Source organism: Sinohyriopsis cumingii, chromosome 3, assembly GCF_028554795.1.
Source record: "Sinohyriopsis cumingii isolate HCF-2022 chromosome 3, ASM2855479v2, whole genome shotgun sequence".
Lineage (NCBI taxonomy): Eukaryota > Metazoa > Mollusca > Bivalvia > Unionida > Unionidae > Sinohyriopsis > Sinohyriopsis cumingii.
Genome location: NC_142963.1, coordinates 109,792,303 through 109,811,902, shown reverse-complemented (window position 1 = coordinate 109,811,902; position 19,600 = coordinate 109,792,303). Strand labels below are relative to the sequence as shown.

General features: G+C 34.9%; 1 protein-coding gene across 2 annotated transcripts in view; it reads right to left on the bottom strand.

Annotated features, from left to right (window-relative positions):
- Window positions 1-15,039, bottom strand: part of LOC149803563 (V-type proton ATPase 116 kDa subunit a 1-like) — a 121,771-nt gene extending 106,732 nt beyond the window's left edge. For both annotated transcript variants that reach the window (XM_089953294.1, XM_089953296.1), the window contains exons 1-5: window positions 14,919-15,039; window positions 9,743-9,891; window positions 8,169-8,247; window positions 1,978-2,075; window positions 377-505 (exon numbers count right to left, since the gene is read on the bottom strand). In XM_089953294.1, coding sequence (XP_089809420.1) covers window positions 377-505; window positions 1,978-2,075; window positions 8,169-8,247; window positions 9,743-9,859 — 423 coding nt within the window. In that variant the 5' untranslated portion in view covers window positions 9,860-9,891; window positions 14,919-15,039. The remainder of the gene's footprint in view (window positions 1-376; window positions 506-1,977; window positions 2,076-8,168; window positions 8,248-9,742; window positions 9,892-14,918) is intronic.
- Window positions 15,040-19,600: the final 4,561 nt, after the last annotated feature.

Genomic DNA, 19,600 nt, shown 5'->3' with positions numbered 1-19,600 from the left:
GCAGCACACCTGGCTATTTCCACATGCATGAAGACTGTTTTGACAATATTTACAATAATTTACCCTGATTAATTAGCACAACAGAACAAATAACCATTAAAGGATATGCCAACTTCTTAACTGCTATTAAAGGTGACTTGAGGTTAATTCTGAGTCCTACAATGTTCTAGCAACTGATATGCCAACAAAATCACTAAATGCAAATAGCAGGTTAACAGTAATGTTGAGCTATGTCTTAAAACCGCATGAGATAACAATCACAGAAGCAGATTTAATTTTGAAATATGCATCTTCATTATAAGTTCCAAGTCAAGTTCCTTGCTTCATTTTTCCACTCTTCCCTGATGATTAGTTGTGGCATATAGATGGAACATACCTGTCTGAAGAAATTCTGTGTGACCCTTAGCACTTCCTGGAGTTCCGTAAGCTCCAAATAGTTCCTCTTCAAAGCCTCAGCATTTGTGTTAACCTCCCGCAGCTCTGACTCGATCTTTTCAAAAGTGGCCTACAAAGACAGTAAAACAAGCAAGCATTGAATGGCAGTTTACTCTACTGTTTGATATAAATAATAAGCAAGATTCACCTTAAATTATGTCTTGCTTGCATGATACATACAATTACATTAATACAGTTCAAGCAGGATAGCTATCCCATCAATGGTTTGGGACATTTGAAAATAATAAAAAATGCTTAATAAAATCTTCTCTCAAAATTTTCAGACTTTGAATGGTGGGGAGAGTGTGCTTACTACTTCTATCATACAAGTGTGCAGCAACCCTGAAAAGAATTTAGGACTAGTAGCCCTATAGAAAAATTAACTGAAAACTTAAACCATACAGAAATATTAACTGAAAATTTAACCCATTTTTGACAGAATTAGGTAAGCGTATATCAAGCCTCTGCAAAAAAAGAAATGTTGTTGATGTTGTTGGGTTTAATGCCATTTTTCAATAAATGGCAGCCAATATAAACGGTGGAGGAAGGACCCGGGAAAATCCCGGAAAGAACCACCAGCCCACAAGAAGCTACTGGCAAGCTTTCTCACATACCCACATTGGCCAAACCCAAGCAGACATAGGTGAGATGTCAATGATCAGTAACAGTGAGCACTTTAGATGACTCAGCAAAAAAGTAAAGACAAGCACTAATATACAGCTCATCTGCCATTCATAAGACTATCACATGCAACAAACTGTACTAGGTAAAAAAAAAAAAAAACAGTTCCTAAAGAAATCCACAGAATTAAAATAACCCTTCAAAGGAAACTGGTGCTTCACCTGCCAATTAAGACTCCATTTGAATCAACCCACATCCCAATACATTTTGTCTGGCTAACTCTTTGAATATCAAAACCAAATTGCTGATTCAGGTTGACATTTTTATTTTTTTGTCTGAAATTTTGTCTTTTAACTGGTATGTTCAATAATAATTATTGCAAACTTTGCAAGCCATTTTTAAATGATGATAATTATGTCTTTTTGAAATCACTGGTTTTATGTTCATTCATCAATTTTTATATATATAAAACTGGGTATATTTGTAAATGATGCAATTGTCTTAACAATACCCCTGATATGAAAATGAACCTGACCTTTAGAGCATATGGTTGAAAACAAATGACACTGAGTGTGAATGCCATGCAAAATATTCATGTTCACAGTCTTCAATGAAGGAGATCAGGTTATGGTTATCAAAACCACTGCTGGGAACACAGGGTCTCTTCTGAGAGACGGTGGATGGCAAGATATGTTTTTATGACGTTAATACTTGAATGATAACCCAAATATGTAAAAGATGATCATGTTGAACAAATCCATGCTTATGAGGCTATACTCAAACAAATCAAGGTTTAACTGAATAAAAAACTGATTTTTGTTTTAAAATGTCATTTTCAAAAGGTCACATTAAAAATGTCATGTCAGTTCACAACATATTAGCACTATGACCAGATTGGCTGTTTAAGCAAATCAACTTCACCTCCAGATCCACCATCTCCTTTGGGGCAGGGGCCTTGGGATTTTCAAACGAGTCAGGGATTTTAAGGCCTTCCTTTTTCAGCTCCTTCTCGATATAACCTGCAAAGTAACAAAAGAATTATATTATACTGCTATGACCATTTACATGCATAAAAACATTTAATATCCATTTAGATGGTCGGTTAAGAAAGTGGCAATTATCCGTCATCCCCATTTTGGATGAGCAATAAACAGTACATAAAAGGTCTACTGCCTGTCTGCTTCATGGATTTGTACTGACCCTGATTACATTTCATCCAAAAATTACCATGTTTCTTTGCATCATTATGCAAAATACAACAAGACTGACAAAGGTATATAAAGTAGAACTGGTCTTGTCATGTGAAAACAGTTACCTTTCTTCACTTCATAATAATATTGACTTCTTACCACTGGAACATGAAATTAATATACTTTATGGTACCCAAAGGGCAACGTATCAATGTTGATTGGTGAAGGTGTGTGCAACAGAACTTGATCATGCAGGCATATATACTCAGATTAAATTAAATATTCATGGTCGTTAAATATAGCTTAACAAAGTTTATTCAATTCTGATTGTTGAATGCTTTGTGCCTCAAATGTCATCAAACAACTTATGGACAAAAATTACTGATTGCTATACGAATTTACAATGGTGGCCAAGTACTGAAAACTGGGTCAAGAAAAGAGGATATCAAGTCTAGCATCACAAATAACACAGTGGTACAATTAATTTAATACACATGCACTTTTCATTGTGACATCACAGCATGTAGCATTCAATCTGGTTTGTACTGGATCACACCTTAAGTTATCCTTGTCGAAAAAAGTTCACATAATTTAACATTAATTTTTGCCACATGCTTGTTTCTTTGGGCTAGTACATCATGAATTTTCTAATGAATATGGATGTAGGCAGATAAAAAAAAGTGAATAATCACCATGTATGAGTAATCAAATTTTACAAAACTAACATGTTACTCAGCAGGTACTGAATGCCTATATGACCTGGTCGACTTCTAAAATAACTGCTCACTGTCTAAGAAGTTTGGCATAAAGGTGTGAGAAAATTTTGAAAATCGCATTTTGCTTTGCTGGCTAACAGTGAGCTTGACTTTTGGCCTTTTACACCACAAATCCATATCTTAATGGGCAAACCACCTTCTAAGGTTCATCCCAAATTGATAATCTTCCCTGACCAGCGACCACCCACTTTGTACGGCCATAATCCCTTGGCAAAAACGAGTCTGCATTAAAAAATATCTCTTAAGAAAAGCCACACCTCTAACCCAGCCAGCAATCAGCATATTAGTGCAAAAAATGAATTATTTACCCCTCACAAGCAGCTATATTTTATTTTAATGTGTCCAGAACCAATATTTAATTCATACAATATGATAAGTAATCCGATTATCGTTACTGATGCCTGTTTCTCCATGTCAGATTTTTCATTATTGAAATAAGTGCTGCCTAAGTACATGTACCACTAAGGTTAATACAGGGCTCGAAATCAGTGGTAGTCCTCTAGCCTGAGGCTAGCAGATTTCCCGTCGGACTAGTAACTCTCATAATGGTAATAGTCTGATAGGCTAGTAAGTTTCGGTTATCAATAGTCAGCATATGTTTACGCCATTCCCTAATAAAGACTTGACATAGCAGATGTTCTGTAGAATCAAAGCAGTGGCCATTGTAAACACAGTCCTAACATATTAGCATGAGAAGATGAAGTCAAGGTGCGTTTCTATAACTATAAGGCAAAGTGTAGCCTTTTGCAATTTTAAGGTATGACATTATTGTATTCTTTATTATCATGGGCTAGATTATATACCGCATTGCAATTTAGCTACATCGGTATGACATCCTTGTGTTCACATGGAAGTAGAACAGGATGTATGCAACCTCCTGCACACTGGATGAAGCAACCAATGGGCAAATGTTTTGTTCATTGATTGTTGTTTTTGATGTAGGGTTTAACGCCATTTTTCAGCACACGATAGGCTATACATGGCGGCCAGTATTAATGGTGGAGGAAGAACCCGGGAAAACCCCAGAAAGAACCACCGACCCACGAGAAGCTACTGGCAAGCTTTCTCACATATGCACATTAGCCGAATCCGAGACTCGAACCCACGCAGACAGAGATGAGATGGCAGTGATCCAAAACGAAGAGCGCTTTAGACCACTCAGGGCCCCTTCGCTCATTGATGCAACACCCTGATGATGAATACAGATGAAAAGATCTTGAACCTTGTTTTAAAAGAACTGCTTATATGCAGGAACGGCGTGAATAAGTTGCAAAATGAAAAACATTGTTATAAAAATGATTTAACTTTAATAAAGGATACTAGAGACCTTACAAAGAGTTTTTTTTGGACCTGTTGATACAAGGCAGTAAATTACTAAGGATCCAGCAGGCTAAATCTACCTTAAGTTTCACAGACACATCAATAATTATTAGTCGACTTTAATGTAGTTTGGCAAAATATTTATTTTATTTCAATCATGATATATACATTCTTTATCTGCAAAAATGTCTTTTGCCAAAATCTGGAAATTCATCAAGCATCACTTTCCATAAACCAACTAGATATGGGTCAAACAGAAACAGCTAACTGGTACAAATGTGTATTTTCTCATGCCATATTAACAAACACTAAGAATCAATTCCAGATTACATACCAATAACAACATGGTTAAATGAGAAAATGCTGACGAAGAAGAAAACAGCAGCAGAAATAAGATGTAAAATTCTGCCGAATAAAACTGGTACCTTCATTATGAAAAAAGTACCTCCTGAGACTAAGTGCTTCATTTAGGATATATCAATTGTGATTGATAATCAACTATTACAAAACTGTGTAATGGATTGGTTTTAGTGTCATTCTTAAAACTGTAATGTTTTGAAGAAACAAAGATACTGCAAAAAGCAGCCAAAAAGATAACTGCAGATAGAATATATACCAATATTCACTGCAATATATAGTGTGCTGGTAGGTTTCAATATATCTCCACACCACCAGTCTCTACAAACACATTATTCTTGAAGCCATTAAAATCATAATCCATATTTGATAGCAGGTCAGCATCAGTCATACAAATCTGGAAAGTCCTAATGCCATGTATGCTTGAGAACAAGATTATAAGAGTGAACTGTAAAGTTTATGACCATCACAAGTTTAAGAGACCATTTTGTAGGCTCTAGAAGGGCATGATTGATGCTAGAGTTTACGGACACCCAAATGAGTCTCAATGAACATGACCTTTCATAATGGTATGTGTTCTTGTACTATTTTCATTGTGCAAAAACCATTTTTTTCTTATCAAACTTACCATGACCACAAAATATGGTCAAGGTACGAGATTCAAAAGTAAAGGTATTAAGCAAAACTAACTTTTCTTCTTTCTGGGATATTGGCATTGACCCCCAAACCCGGAAAAAAAAAATGGTTTCTTTCTTAACAAGACTGCAAGCCATCCAAAAACTCAGGTGAAGGTACCTGGAGAAAAATTGCAAATTTTATGCCGATTTTTTAAAATTATTTTATATTCACAATGGCCTTGACACCTGATCCCCAAATCAACAGACTCTCACCTTACTCCATGTACATGCAATCCATATAATTTAGTGATCTTAACCTTTGACCCCAAAATCAACAAGCTTCTTTCTTAACCCAACTGCAAGCCATCTAAAAAGCCTGGTTAAGGCCAGTGATGAAGAACTAATGTTATTCAGTAGTAACAAACAAAAAAGGAACAGACAGACAGTGACACAGGGTTCCTGCACCAAAATGATTTTAATTTTTAAGAAGTTTCCCAGAACACTTTACGAAAAAAATGACATGTTCAGGAGTCATTTTTAAAGTTTGATACTTTCGTTAAAGATACAATACTGTGATTGACGGCATGTGTGCAAAAATCTTTTAGTAACCAGGCTCAATAAGACTAGCAACATAATATGATGATCACTGCAAAATCATTCACTTAAAAGTTGTAGTGGAAAAATAAAATGAATTAGAGTTTAGCTGTTTAATACAAATTCCAGGACATTTCAAGGGGGTTTTCAGGATATTATTGTAGAATTCAAATTCTGATGGATTCAAGGGGCTCCTTAAAAATCAGGAAGGCGCATGAACCCTGCAGACAACAATATAATTCTACCCACCTCATCAGAGCTGCCAACCCCCCGACTCGCAATTAGTGAAAAGAGGGATAAAAATTAGAGAATTTTTAACACAAAAGTCATAAGTTATACCATGACACTAGCTCCATCCACTTTGACAATCAATATTGCATTTTATGAAAATCCCGAAATAAAACTAAAACATATTATTTACACTTATTACATGTACAAATTTATTTGCAGCCAAGTTTACTGATATACAAAAACTTCACACTCTTTGTCATATGATGCTGTGGCAGACCTGAACTTACTCAATTGGGCTATGGTAAATTTGTTTTCAAAACAGTTCAGGCTTCTTGCCTGCTGGTTATTATTGGTGACTAAAATTGTTGCAAATGTTCTGCACCTAAGGAGGTACCAGAGTTTGTCTTAATTTTCGTCAAAATAGGATATACTCGTCATATTTGTTGATCTCCAAATGAGAAAGGCAGGTTATATTCAACATCACAACTCACAAACAATGCTTTAGCAGGGCTTGAGTAGGTGGTAAAGTCCTCAGAGCTGAATCTGCTGGAGGTACTCTTAATTTTCCCAAAATCTATATGCTTTTTGCTATATAGTACAAGTCATTTAATGTAGATTATATACTTTATAAAGCTTGCTACAGGGCAAACTGTAACAACTGGATATAGTCCTACATACATTGTGACCAGCAATACAGGACTGCTGCTATCTAGACTACCACTTAATGGGATAAAAAGAAAATTTAAATTCCTGATTTAAGCCAACTGAAAATTTGGGAATTCATGAACATTTTGCATAAAGTGTGAATCTGTGCAATTCGTGAAATTCACACCAAAATCATGAGGGTTGGCAGGTCTGCATTCATCCACAAGCATTAGAATGCTATTTCTAGTTTTTCTTAGGAACAAAAATAAAATCTGAGAAATTAAAATCACCTTCACATTTCATTATATCCAACAGAGGCTGAACATTATGTGCTTATGATGACAGAATTATTTCAAATATCTACAACATATTATGCAAATATAGACATTTAACTAAAACCTGCTGGCAACAAATTGTAATTTATCAGTGCAACTTTTCTCTCGGGGTGTAATTGTTTTCTCTAAATGACTTCATTCATAATTGGTACTTTAAAGCCATAAGTTGTAAGTTCAATTGCAATTAAAGTGCCAAAAGAAATATTTTTGTTTATACTTTCTTGAACAAATAATTTTGAAATATCCATAGTGATCATTCTATAAATGGACCATGACTATTTCACTACAGTTCATAGCAAATCTCGCTCATGTTCATTTTGAGTTATACTTGGGTCTGGTAATGAGGATGTTGATTTCTTTGATACAATAATTCTGATGTAAAATCTGTAATACCAACAACCGATGATAATTTCAGTGAAATTAGTGATTACCAGGAAGCAACTGATGTATCTGCTATTGAAGTAATGATGATGATGATGATTCAGTACTATGAAATGATAAACCAGTACCCAGAGAAAGAGATGGTTTAGTTATCACAGCAGATGTTAGACTGAATCTAGCTCAGTGTGACACACCTGATATTCTTTATGACCATTTGCATATCACTGAAAAACATATGAATATATATATATATTTATCAGATTAATAATAAATGACTTATTTACTAGGCATAAAGTTATTTAACAAAGATGTTTACACATTAAAATTACTTTTATCATTCACCAAATGGAACTGGAATATGTATGTTGAAACTTGAATCACATGGTCAAACTTAGTGGTTTATTGTTTCTTTTTCTCATGCATTTATACAAATGTGTATTGTTTGAAACTTTTATTACTATGACACATAAGTAAGGACAGTAATAATAGCAGTATAAATAGTTAACTCCAAGTACATGCGCATTTTGGAAAACAGGTGATGAATCTGAATATAACCAGTCTTGGTTATGACAATCTAAAATTCCCTTTCCACTGTGTAATGTCACACAATCTTCATTTCATATACTTCTGAAGTATTATTTTCTGTATTCTAGAAATAATCCTTACGTAGCTTTCTCTCCATTTCTTCACACCTCATTATTTCACTGACGAATTTTCTCTGGAAGGCATTGACATCAGGATTTAACTGCAAACAAAAGGAAACTACTGCATGCAAAATAGTTTTTTCTAAGTGACTTTCAACTAGTGTAACACTGAACCAAGGCTATGAAAAACATGCATGGAAAAATATCCCCTCTATGAACAGCTTCTTCTCTGAAGACAAATGACACTACAATTTAAATGAGAATGCTTTCTGACTAATATTCAAACAAACATATTCCTATAATGTTAAACTATTTACCAGGCAACAGATTCTGCAGTCCTAAACTTTCACAATAAATCAAAGTACATGTAATTTGCTATGGCAGCAAAATATTAAAAAAATTAAATCAAGGTAAAGAAAAAACCACAAAGTAATCCTTAATTAGTGAAGCTAAAATAAATTACACTATAAAAGTATCAAATAGGACATGGCAGCAATTTATCATAAATAAAACTGACCAAAGTAAAACTATGTAATACTTCATTAGGCAACTTACAACAAAAAAAGTTGGGTAAACATCCATGTGCAAGACAACAATAATATGCAAAAATTAAGAATGGACATAAGTCAAAAGTTTTTCATTAACATTTAGTCATTAAAATATTTATGAAACACACCAATTTAATAAAATAAAAGGAAAATGAAAAGTACAAGTTAACACGTCTCTTATTTTTGCACACTTGATCTGCTTCTGCATGTTAAAGGAAACAACGTTTTCAATAACTAAATATGTGCAATAACTTGCATTTATTAATATCTTTGTGCTCAAACTGTTGGCATTCATTGGTAATGCTACTTTATCAGTATGGAAGAATTCCAGTTGTGTATTCTTTAATATGGACATAAAGTGCTGTAACAGCTGCTACAGTGTACATTGTTTTATTGAAAAAGGTTGATGGTTGATATATTTTAATGACACAATCTGTAAATAGCAATGCATACCCTCTCAAGATTAAGTTATCTGTGTACAACAAAGATTTATCCCCGTAGTGATTGGGAATATGGCGCAGTTCCATCTTTTTGGTGACAGAAAAAAATGCCATCAATTCAGAGCAGAATTTTCAAATGGAAATAATGCAGGATTTTTATAAATGATTTTAAACTCTTGTGTGATTGTGGCCTATTTTCAGCCCCCAAGTCCTCCTAAAACGTAATCCTTGAAATTGTAACCTGTTCTTCCAAACATTAAAGTTAAGAAAATGCTGGGAATACAACTGGGAATAATTAACAATCAAAATGTATCAGATATTTTATTGTGGAAAAGAAAACAAAGAATACTTTTCTATCATCAAACCTAAGAAAGAAACTATACTGGAGTTGACAAAGATAAGAAAGTATTTTGATTGTGATATGGAAGATTAGTTTAAAATTCAAATTATCTTTAAAAAAATTATTTTTCATGCAAATTTTTGCAATACTGTGCCTTTATTTACTTCAATGTAGAAAGGGGCACTGTCGGCAGAGGGAACAGGAAAAAACTATATTGTTTTTATTTGTATTCAATGAGTCTGTTATCTGAATTAATGAGCATACTTACATCCTTGAACTGGACCAATCCCAGCTCCCCCAGTTCTGATACACAGGCATATGCTGCCTCAGACTGAAGGAAGATCTGGCAAAGGCTCATCTCTTCGCTGCGAAACAAGTGACCCATTTCTCAGCTCTTCAAACTCACTGCAAACAATACTGAAAAACAGGAGAAAACTGTTGAAAAACAGAAGAAGAATAAAAAAATGCCATAGACTACACATTATACACCCATCAAGTGGTAAATAGTATAATTATACGTTTTTATATAAAACATTGGTTGGATACTGAGGTACTAAAGACACAATACCCACTTCACTTGTGTACTATGCCAATGTCATTAAGCAACATGCCCCACAATTCTAAATGATACACTATACATTATCAACATGTGTATGCCTTATCTGAAATGCAAGCCATTCACAAAATTTAGTTTAGGTAAAATACACTGAACATATTTTGGCAAACTGTTTTTCTTCCTTCCCTGTCAGTTATCTTGAAATTTTGTCTATTCACCCCAAAATAAGTAGATGCTTTTTGTCTCTCAAGTTCATGCTGTTTCAAAACACTGATCATGACTAGTAGCATTTATTTTGTTGAAACATTTTTCTTTCTTGCAGTTTTTGTCTTGTTACATATGTTTAATGTGCATTTGTTATTTTTTTCTCCATGATTATATGTTATGTATTTTGGATCTGACCTTCTCCAAATTCAAATTCATTGTGCACCTGACCAGTAGCCATGTAACCTTTTTTAAACAACTAATACACAGTTAATATTTCTCTATGAGTGTGGATTAAATAACAGGATCATTATCAATGGATGTAAACATGTTCATTTGGGTCTGGGTCTAGCATATTGGAATTTTACCATGGAATAGCCTGTTGTACCTGATGTTTCTCCATGTTATTTTTTCATAATTTTAGTCACAGACATTGTCTTGTTGACAACTTAGAATATTCTAGAAACAAGCTATTGACCCTCATCCTCGTTCTTCATTTGTGTCTTAGCTGTTCATATGCTATGAAGAAACTTATCAATCTTGCATTTAACATTTGATGCATAATCAGTCTTGTCGTTGTTTTCAGTATTTCATTTAGGTGGAATTATTTATTCAAATTATTATTCACTGGAAAAGACTAAATGTCCATCTGTAATATTGTTGGATTGGAACATTAATATGGAATTAAAGTGATTTCTGACAAGAACATTTATGGATGATATTATTGTGACAGATCAAAAGACTGTTAGCCCATCATGACAATTCAGGCCATTGGTACATTACCACGTTTAAGACTATAGGTCCATCAACATTTTCAATATAGGAAAACCAATGGAATTCAATATGAACTTTATCCATTTAGACTTGTAGTAAGTGGGATTTAATCTGCAATACTGTAAGTTCTTTTTTAAATTTTCAGTTTGTATTCAAGGGAAATAAATTATTTGTTGAATTTTACAAAACATTTTGGTTATGGATCTTTTCTGTTCCTTAGTTTAAGAGCATAGAGTTCTAAGTCTCAAATGCAAGCCATCCACAAAGTTTAATCAATGTATGAAGTACAGGACTGACAACATTTTGAGGAATAAATTATTCCTTCTGTAAAGCCATGGTCCTGTCCTTTAACCCAAATGAATAGCCAGAATTTAAAAATTGACAAAATCCATGGATGACCCTGGGCAAACAGCTTTGGATGTCTGGTAAAGTACTGCAAAAGTCCCATATTCTGTAATAAACTTTATTCAACAACTTTCGTAATAAATAAATAAATATATATACATATATATATACACACAGGTTCTTCCTCCACCATTAATACTGGCCGCCATGTATAGCCTATCGTGTGCTGAAAAAAGGCGTTAAACCCTATAACAACAACAATATATATACATACATACATATAGGTACATGCAATTTACTCCAAATCAATTAAATATGCACTTTCATTAAAACACTATTCATAATAAAGAAAGAACATTCAATTTGTGCCACTTTGCTCATTTTTATTACATCAATAGCACTGTGTGCCGTGACAGCTCAGATACGTGCATTTGCATTAGTTTCAATTCATGCCATAACCCCAGGAACACATCTATGGCACAAATCAAGCATCAACTGTTTAGGGTTATCTCTTTCTCTCTCTCAAAATTCTGCTGTGATGGCCAGATCTAACAGCAGCTCCATCCTAAGCATTGGTCAGCTTCTAGTGATATCATCCTCGTAAGGTTTCCAGGTCTTATTGTTACTTTGGGGTGATGCTGCTTTCCACGCATGCTTCAGCAATTTGAAAAACAGGTCATTAATAGAAGTATGCTGTGTTCTGTTCTGACAGGGATTAATACTAAAAAAGCAAGTGTTCTGGAGGATTTATTGCAATGGTTCAAATGGACAGGGATTTTACTCACCATCAGCATACCAAGGTCAGTTGAAATAAATGTAATAATTAGTAACAAGTGTCAGAGAGTGGGAAGTTATGAGAGGTTGAAACAACATAAAACATCAGTATGGAATATGGCCTGACAGCATTGGTCTCCACTACAAGTAATGTTAGAAGAAAAAAAGCATAGACCTACTTGTTGGTCTACAAAGGAATAATCTCTAACACAGGGTGCTCAATTACTTTGTAAGTATAGCAGGTCATTTCCTTCAGGACTGTCACTTAATGTAACAGTAAAAGATAAGGAGTCATAAAGAAAAGACATTCAATTTATAGTACTGTGGTTTGGTCTGAAAACATAAACTACATTACGGAACTCAATGCTACAATGCTGTCAGGCATTTCTGCACTCCTAAGATTTCTGTCACCAATACTGAAGTAAAAGGCATGCAGAATACGACCAATTGACAAAAATAAAATACTGCAATGCTTACCATTTGAAAAGAGGCAATTGTCACCTGAATATTCTGTTCAAAATAAAATTAATTATTGACACAAGGGATACCACCCCCATGTTTTCATGACTCATGATATGTTGGCCTATTCTGCACACAGCTTTAAAAATATGTAATATTTATCCATCGGACTATAGAAATGAAATATATTACTTTGGACTGTTTCTTTCAGCATTTCAGTCGAGTAATAAGGTCAGGTTTATAGCTAGTTTTACAAAATTCAACATAACAATGCCAATAAATGGCAAGCAATATTAAGTCAACTAAACTGATCTTGTAAAATAATTAGTGAAGTTCAACATTTTGTTAAAAAAAGTTACTATGTGAAAGAGAAACGACAATGAATAGGGTGTAATGTGTTTACAATGTCTTGTTTATGTGGAAAAATTATTAAAGAATATAGAAAGAGACTAAAAGCCAAGGAATTTCTTGAGAATCCCGTTCTAGCAGCAAGTTAACACATTGGGTAGCAGGCAAGTTTATACATGTGGGACAACTTCTTGCAAAATTGGAAACTTGGATTAAAACCTGAATTATTTTAAGATATACCTTTCTATCTTTTAAATGATGTATTTATTTGTGCAATTCTAAAAGATACATAGTAAACAGGTTGTTGTTGTTGTTCTAGGGTTTAACGCCATTTTTCAGCACAAGATAGGCTATACATGGCGGCCAGTATAACTGGTGGAGGAAGAACCCTGGAAAACCCAGGGAAGAACCACCGACCCACGAGAAGCTACTGGCAGGCTTTCCCACATGCCCACGCTAGCCGAGTCTTGGACTCGAACCCACGCAGACAGAGGTGAGATGGCAGTGATCCGAAACGGTGAGCGCTTTAAACCACTCGGCCACTCGCGGCCCCACATAGTAAATAGGATTTTCTGGGTTACAGGTTCAAGAAGGTGATGGAGTAGGTCTTCATGCTGACATTTTGAAGTCACATTTTCATATGAATTTCAAGTCGAAATGTGGGATATTTTGGTACAGTTTATGAATATCACTTTTATTATTTAAAATACAACTGTTCTTTCTTAATACAAAATGGCTTTTTTTAAAACCCAAAATAACATGTGATCCAATGTTTACAGAAATGACGTATAGTTGCGCAGAATTACCCGATGCCCAGAACTGGCCGACATGTTGGCATACAAACATTTATACAATCTGATATAATTCAATGAATTTTTTATTATTTTCTTTTACTTTTATGATAACGTGCACTTCTGACACATTTAATGACGCTGTCGCATGCCTTAACTCATTTGGCCTTGATCCCGTCTGTAGGTGTGATTCGGTTTCTGCATTCATTGGCCAATCCTGCATGTAGTCATGGTTTGTTTACTGCATTCAATGGCCGATCCCGTCTCCAGGCATGATGAATGTGTGTTAGATACAATGTCTCTGATTGGTTACAAATGTTTTTTTTTCAATAACTAAACAACTATTAAACCAATCAGAAATGATTTTACTTTCATTTGTGGAAATCTGAATTGTTCAAAAGCCAAGGGTTACTGTTTGAGAGCAGTTTCACTATACGTGTTCTGTTCATGAAAAATCATAAATGATGGCGGACGTAAGAGTGGTTTTTGATGAAAGAAAAAATGAGGAGTTTCTCAGGCTTGATCCCAAAAATATTGAGCAAACTGAGGAAAGATATGTTTGGCAGTTGGATATTTTGTGAGATTTAGATTCGGACATAGAAGTTTCTGAGATTTAATCGTCAGAAGATGAGGATGCTGACAGCAGTGATGATAGAGTCTTGTGGATAAATGTTGCACATAATTTTGTAAATAGTGTATAAATAAGTTGTAAATCCATTTGGAATAAATGGTGAAAATTTCGTGGATTTTACTTGGATATAAGAAGAGAAATTAAGGTAAGAGTGAATGCATGTGCACGATGTTTTCAAAAAATTTCAAACAGGTAAAAACTCCGGGCACAAGCAACTAGACACAAATTAGTGCTTCTGGGGCATAGCAGCAGAGCTACTGACAACAGTGCTAGGACAGAATGAGTTAAGAAGAAAGAAAAAAAACAACAAATAACAGGGGAGGCGTCTTACGTTGCATGACAAGTTGTCATACAATGTAAGACAAAGCACATGTTTTATCTGTTTTAGTGCTGACGCCCAAAACATAAATATCAGCGTCAAGGTCTTACATGTTGGACTACAGGACAAGGAGGTGGACTACATAACAAGGAGGTTCACTGCAAGGAACTATTAGGAAACAAATGGTAAGATGCCTTAATATCAATAAGAAACTAATCAGAAATCAATACTGCATATACTCACATTTTTGAAAACAGGAACAAACAAAACCATCAGATGATATCGGTCCTGTCTTCCAATCTAACCTTTCCCTTCCGCTATGAAGTCATGTGAAATGAAACATATGAGCGGAAAGAGGAAACGGAACTGTCATTCAAAAATAAAGCTCCCTAGATGGCGCTACCTCAGTATGCTTGAAACGCTGTCGTTGGTCGACCTAACCAGACTTCTCGTCCAAACGCCAAACTCGCGTTCTCGGCTATTCCTGCGCTATTCGAAACATACCGGTATTGTCCGTAAAGTCGAGAAAGAAACCTCGTAATTCAAAGCCTTTGGGTGATACTCTATAGTTTTGTATTTTGCATAATGTTAGATTTTTAAAGAAAATAGTTTCCCCGGGTTTTCTTCACTGGTATAATGAGTATTAAAATGCCCTTTTATATCCTTGGGATTGTTCAAAGAACTTTTGATTCCCTTTATTTTGGTGTATGCTTGATATGTCTAGTATGGGTTAAAGAATATTCAGCTTGCCCATGCTTCAAATGTGCATCTTCATAAAACTGCTAGCTCCACATGGTCATCCTGGATTTCAGGAGTAAATTGTAAAAAGAAGAGCCGATAATTTTTTTTATCCATCTTTTATATTTTTTTAATTTATTCATTGCACTTTCAGAGGCTGATAGTGTCTAGTCTGGCAAAATTTGTTTCCCTATTTTAATAACTGATAAAGATATTGTACTTTAGACTAATTCTGGCTGATGTTTTTTTTAGCACAAGTGAGCTGCAGTCATTGTTGTTAGCTGTGTGCTTAGATCATGTACAGTTTCCACAAGTCCAAACAAATTTCAGCCACAGTACATAAAAGTAACATAAAGGTATACCAACATTCTCAACAATGTGCATGTTGCAAATGTAAATAACTTCACCTTACACCCTCCACTCTCTCAGAAGTTCATAATATCTGTAGAGTGCCCCTTCAGAACTATATTAAATATATTATCATTCACATGCAACATTATGGCTATTGAAGGAGGCAAATGCACAGTCAGAAAAATCATGGCCGTTATCATCGTAATATATGTGGTTACTCGACAAAACCATAAAATTGATGTGTATTTATGCATCTACTTCTGATTCACAAATTTAAAGTTTGAGTTGCTTTACAGAGAAGAAAAAAAAACATTAGCTTGTTGGAGCTATTTCATCAACTGTAAACAATAATATGACAATTTATTCAACAATCAGTCATATAGTACGTATGACCATAATTTTTTTCTAACATGTTAATGTTTTTTTAAAAGTATCAAAATACACATGCATTATGACTGTCCAATACACACATAAGCTAACCCCTGCCTCAGTTTATAATTTCTGATTAAAATTCAATGCAGAGAAGTCAGTTTTCCATGAATATAAAATATTCTACTCATACATGCAGTTTTAAAATAATGGCTGTCCAATAACATCCTTAAGATGCCATTTATATGCATCCTGACTGTAAACATACAAGGACAAGTACAGACTGTGCAAGACATACTAAGTACAGATATACTAAATAAAATGCATCCATAAAATTTGTGTATTAGCGATACAAGCCAACATTTATGCTAAAAGCATGGGTACAAAATTTAGGGCAATCAAATAGCTACAAGCATAATGAAATACTAGCATTTAAAATGGTAAGCATACTGGTGATTAAGGTTGCAGCAACAATTTATTTACTTGTGTTTGCGGAGACCCTGAGTAGCCCAGTGGTCTAAAGTACTCACCATTACAGAGCACTGCCATCCCACCTCTGTCTGTGTGGGTTTGAGTCTCAGGCTTGGGCAATGTGAATATGTGAGAAAGCTTGCCAGTAGCTTCTCGCAGATCGGTGGTTCTTTCCAGGTTTTCCCAGGTTCTTCCTCCACCATTTATACTCGTTGCGATGTATTGCCTATCTTGTGCTGAAAAATGGTATTAAAACCTACAACAACTACAACTTGTGTTTGCATATGGAAAATTGACACAGTAATCGATTTGAGTCTTACTTTCATTAAAAGATTTTAAATGCATATTAATTACTATCTCAGTGCCTAACGCTGGTCAATTATACAGCATATAAAAAACACCTCCAATAGTTTCATGACAATGCATAGTCATTTGGATGACGCATAATAAGGCATGGCACAGAGTCACGTGTATGCCAGAAAAAATTCAAATAAACTAATTAAAATACGTAACTGTAGTAAAATTCATAGGAATGTTCTTTGACAACCAACTCACATGGAAACAGCACATTGAACAACTCACCCAGAATTGTAACAAAGATCTCAATTAAATTTTTTACTCAGGAACATCACAGGGACTGACTGGGGATCCAACCAGGAAACCCTCCTCACTATATATAAAACCCTAATTAGATCAAAACTGGATTACGGTTGCCAAGCATATAACTTGGCTAAGCAACCTGTACTACAAAAACTTGACACTATCCAGAGAAAAGCCTTACTATTATGCACATGAACACTCCCCTCAACATCATTAGAAGAACTACAAACACTAACAGGAGAACTACACTTAAAATTACGTAGGCAAGAACTGCTCCTCCGATACTACATTCGATTAGATACCAACCCAGACAACCATCCCATCCAAATAGCTATAAACAAGTGTAAAGTTGTCTTCAGACCCAAAATCATACCCACCACACCAAGTGGCAAAGTAATCTTTGAACTAAGAGAAAAGATACCTCTACTAAAAAAACAGGTAACAAACAATACAGACCAGAACAAATCACCATGGTTACAAAAACCACCAAGGATTAACATTGAAGCTACCACATTATTCAAAAAAGAAGGGCAAGAAAACTTACCAAAACCTGTACTAGTAAACGAAATCAAACAAAAATACCTGGACTATGTTAAAATATATACCGATGGATCAAAAACAAAAAACCCACCAAGAACAGCAGCAGCAATAGTCATCCCTGAATTCGATATACAGACGGGATCCAGATTACCTGACTATTGCTCCATTTACACCACTGAATTCTGGGCTATACTTGAATCACTACAATGGATCAAAGACAACCAAATACCTAAAGCAGTCATTATAAGCGATTCCCTAAGCATTATCAAATCGATCCAAAATCGCAATACACACTCTAGGGAACAATTCCTCGACAGAGCATGCCAATTAATCGACGATATCACCACAGCACATCAATTAGTCGAGCTCATGTGGATACCGTTGCACATTGGAATCTCTGGCAACGAAACAGCAGACAAAGTTGCACAAACCAAACTAGGAGATCAAAACTCTATCAAGCTTAACTATAGCTCTTCAGAAGCACTAAGCTTCGCACAAACATATATGGACCAAAATGGCAAGATTTTTGGAACTCTTCCACAAAAGGTAAAATGCACCATGAAACCCAAAAAACCGTAGATAGGAATATACAGCTACCTAAGGGTACCTATTTAGAACAGAAAACCATAAACAGGATAATAATTGGAAAAACTAAACTAGCAAGCAGTTTTTGAAGGTTTATAGGACCCAAACCAGCAACCATTAACTGCTTTAACTGCCACACCACTGAAGATCTACACCACGTATTCAATATATGCCCAAAATATCATCCCGCTAGGAAAATATTTATCAAAAACCAAAAAGAGATTGGATCACCACACACATACCCAGAGTTACTTATGGACTCTAATAAAGATAAACAATCAGCATATAAAAATATAAATAGATTCACAGACTCAGCAGGACTTGGGAACAAAATATAATTACTATCCCCACAAAACCAAAAGACCCAGTAACTAGTTAAATAAATTTAGAAGCCCCCACATAAAAATGCATAACATATCATTAAATTTTACAAAAACATTAATAAATAATCCACTTATGAAGCACCTATCAAAAACTAAGGAAACCACAAAATCAGATGTCCTAGATGTCCTTAATGAACCGAGTAATCAGCTAAGACTATGGTCCTAGAGGTCCTTAATGAACTGTGTAATTGGCTAGTACTCCGGTCTCTTGCTAAATGAAGTATAAATATATTCAATCTCTACAAATATTAATAAATAAAGAACTTAAAAGAGGCAATATCTAAAAACTTATAAATAACATAATGTAGGAAGCACACCCTAAATACCTCGACTAGTATTACCATAATAACCTTGAAAATTTCTCTTCATACATGATTTCTACTAACAACCTCTATAAACAGCATAGAACACACACCCCTTTTTAGAACATTTTGAAGAAAAAAAAAGAAGAAAAAAAAACACGCAAGAAACACCAGGCAAATGCAACAAGAAACCAGCAATGTGAAGCATCCAGGACCATTCCCAAGCTCTCCTTCCCACTAATGACAGCCAACCATTCAACTATAAGGGACCTTTATGGACCCACAGATTGAGGCCAAACTAGCAGGGTTCCTTGAACCCATAAAAGCCTGGGGGAGGTGGTACCATTCTCTTCCCCAGGAACAACTAGCAGGCTGCGGTGCAGTCAGAAAAAAGTGGCACATGCACAATTGTACGCATGCCACTATAATTAAACTCAACAACAACAACAACAACTGAAATGCAAAAAAAATATTAAGTCATAATATTAAGTCATACTGCTGACATAAAGCTCATGGCTAAATCTCCATGCATGCAAATAAACTAAATAACAGAACTGTTGAAGCATGGTTCAATGTTGTGGCTTTA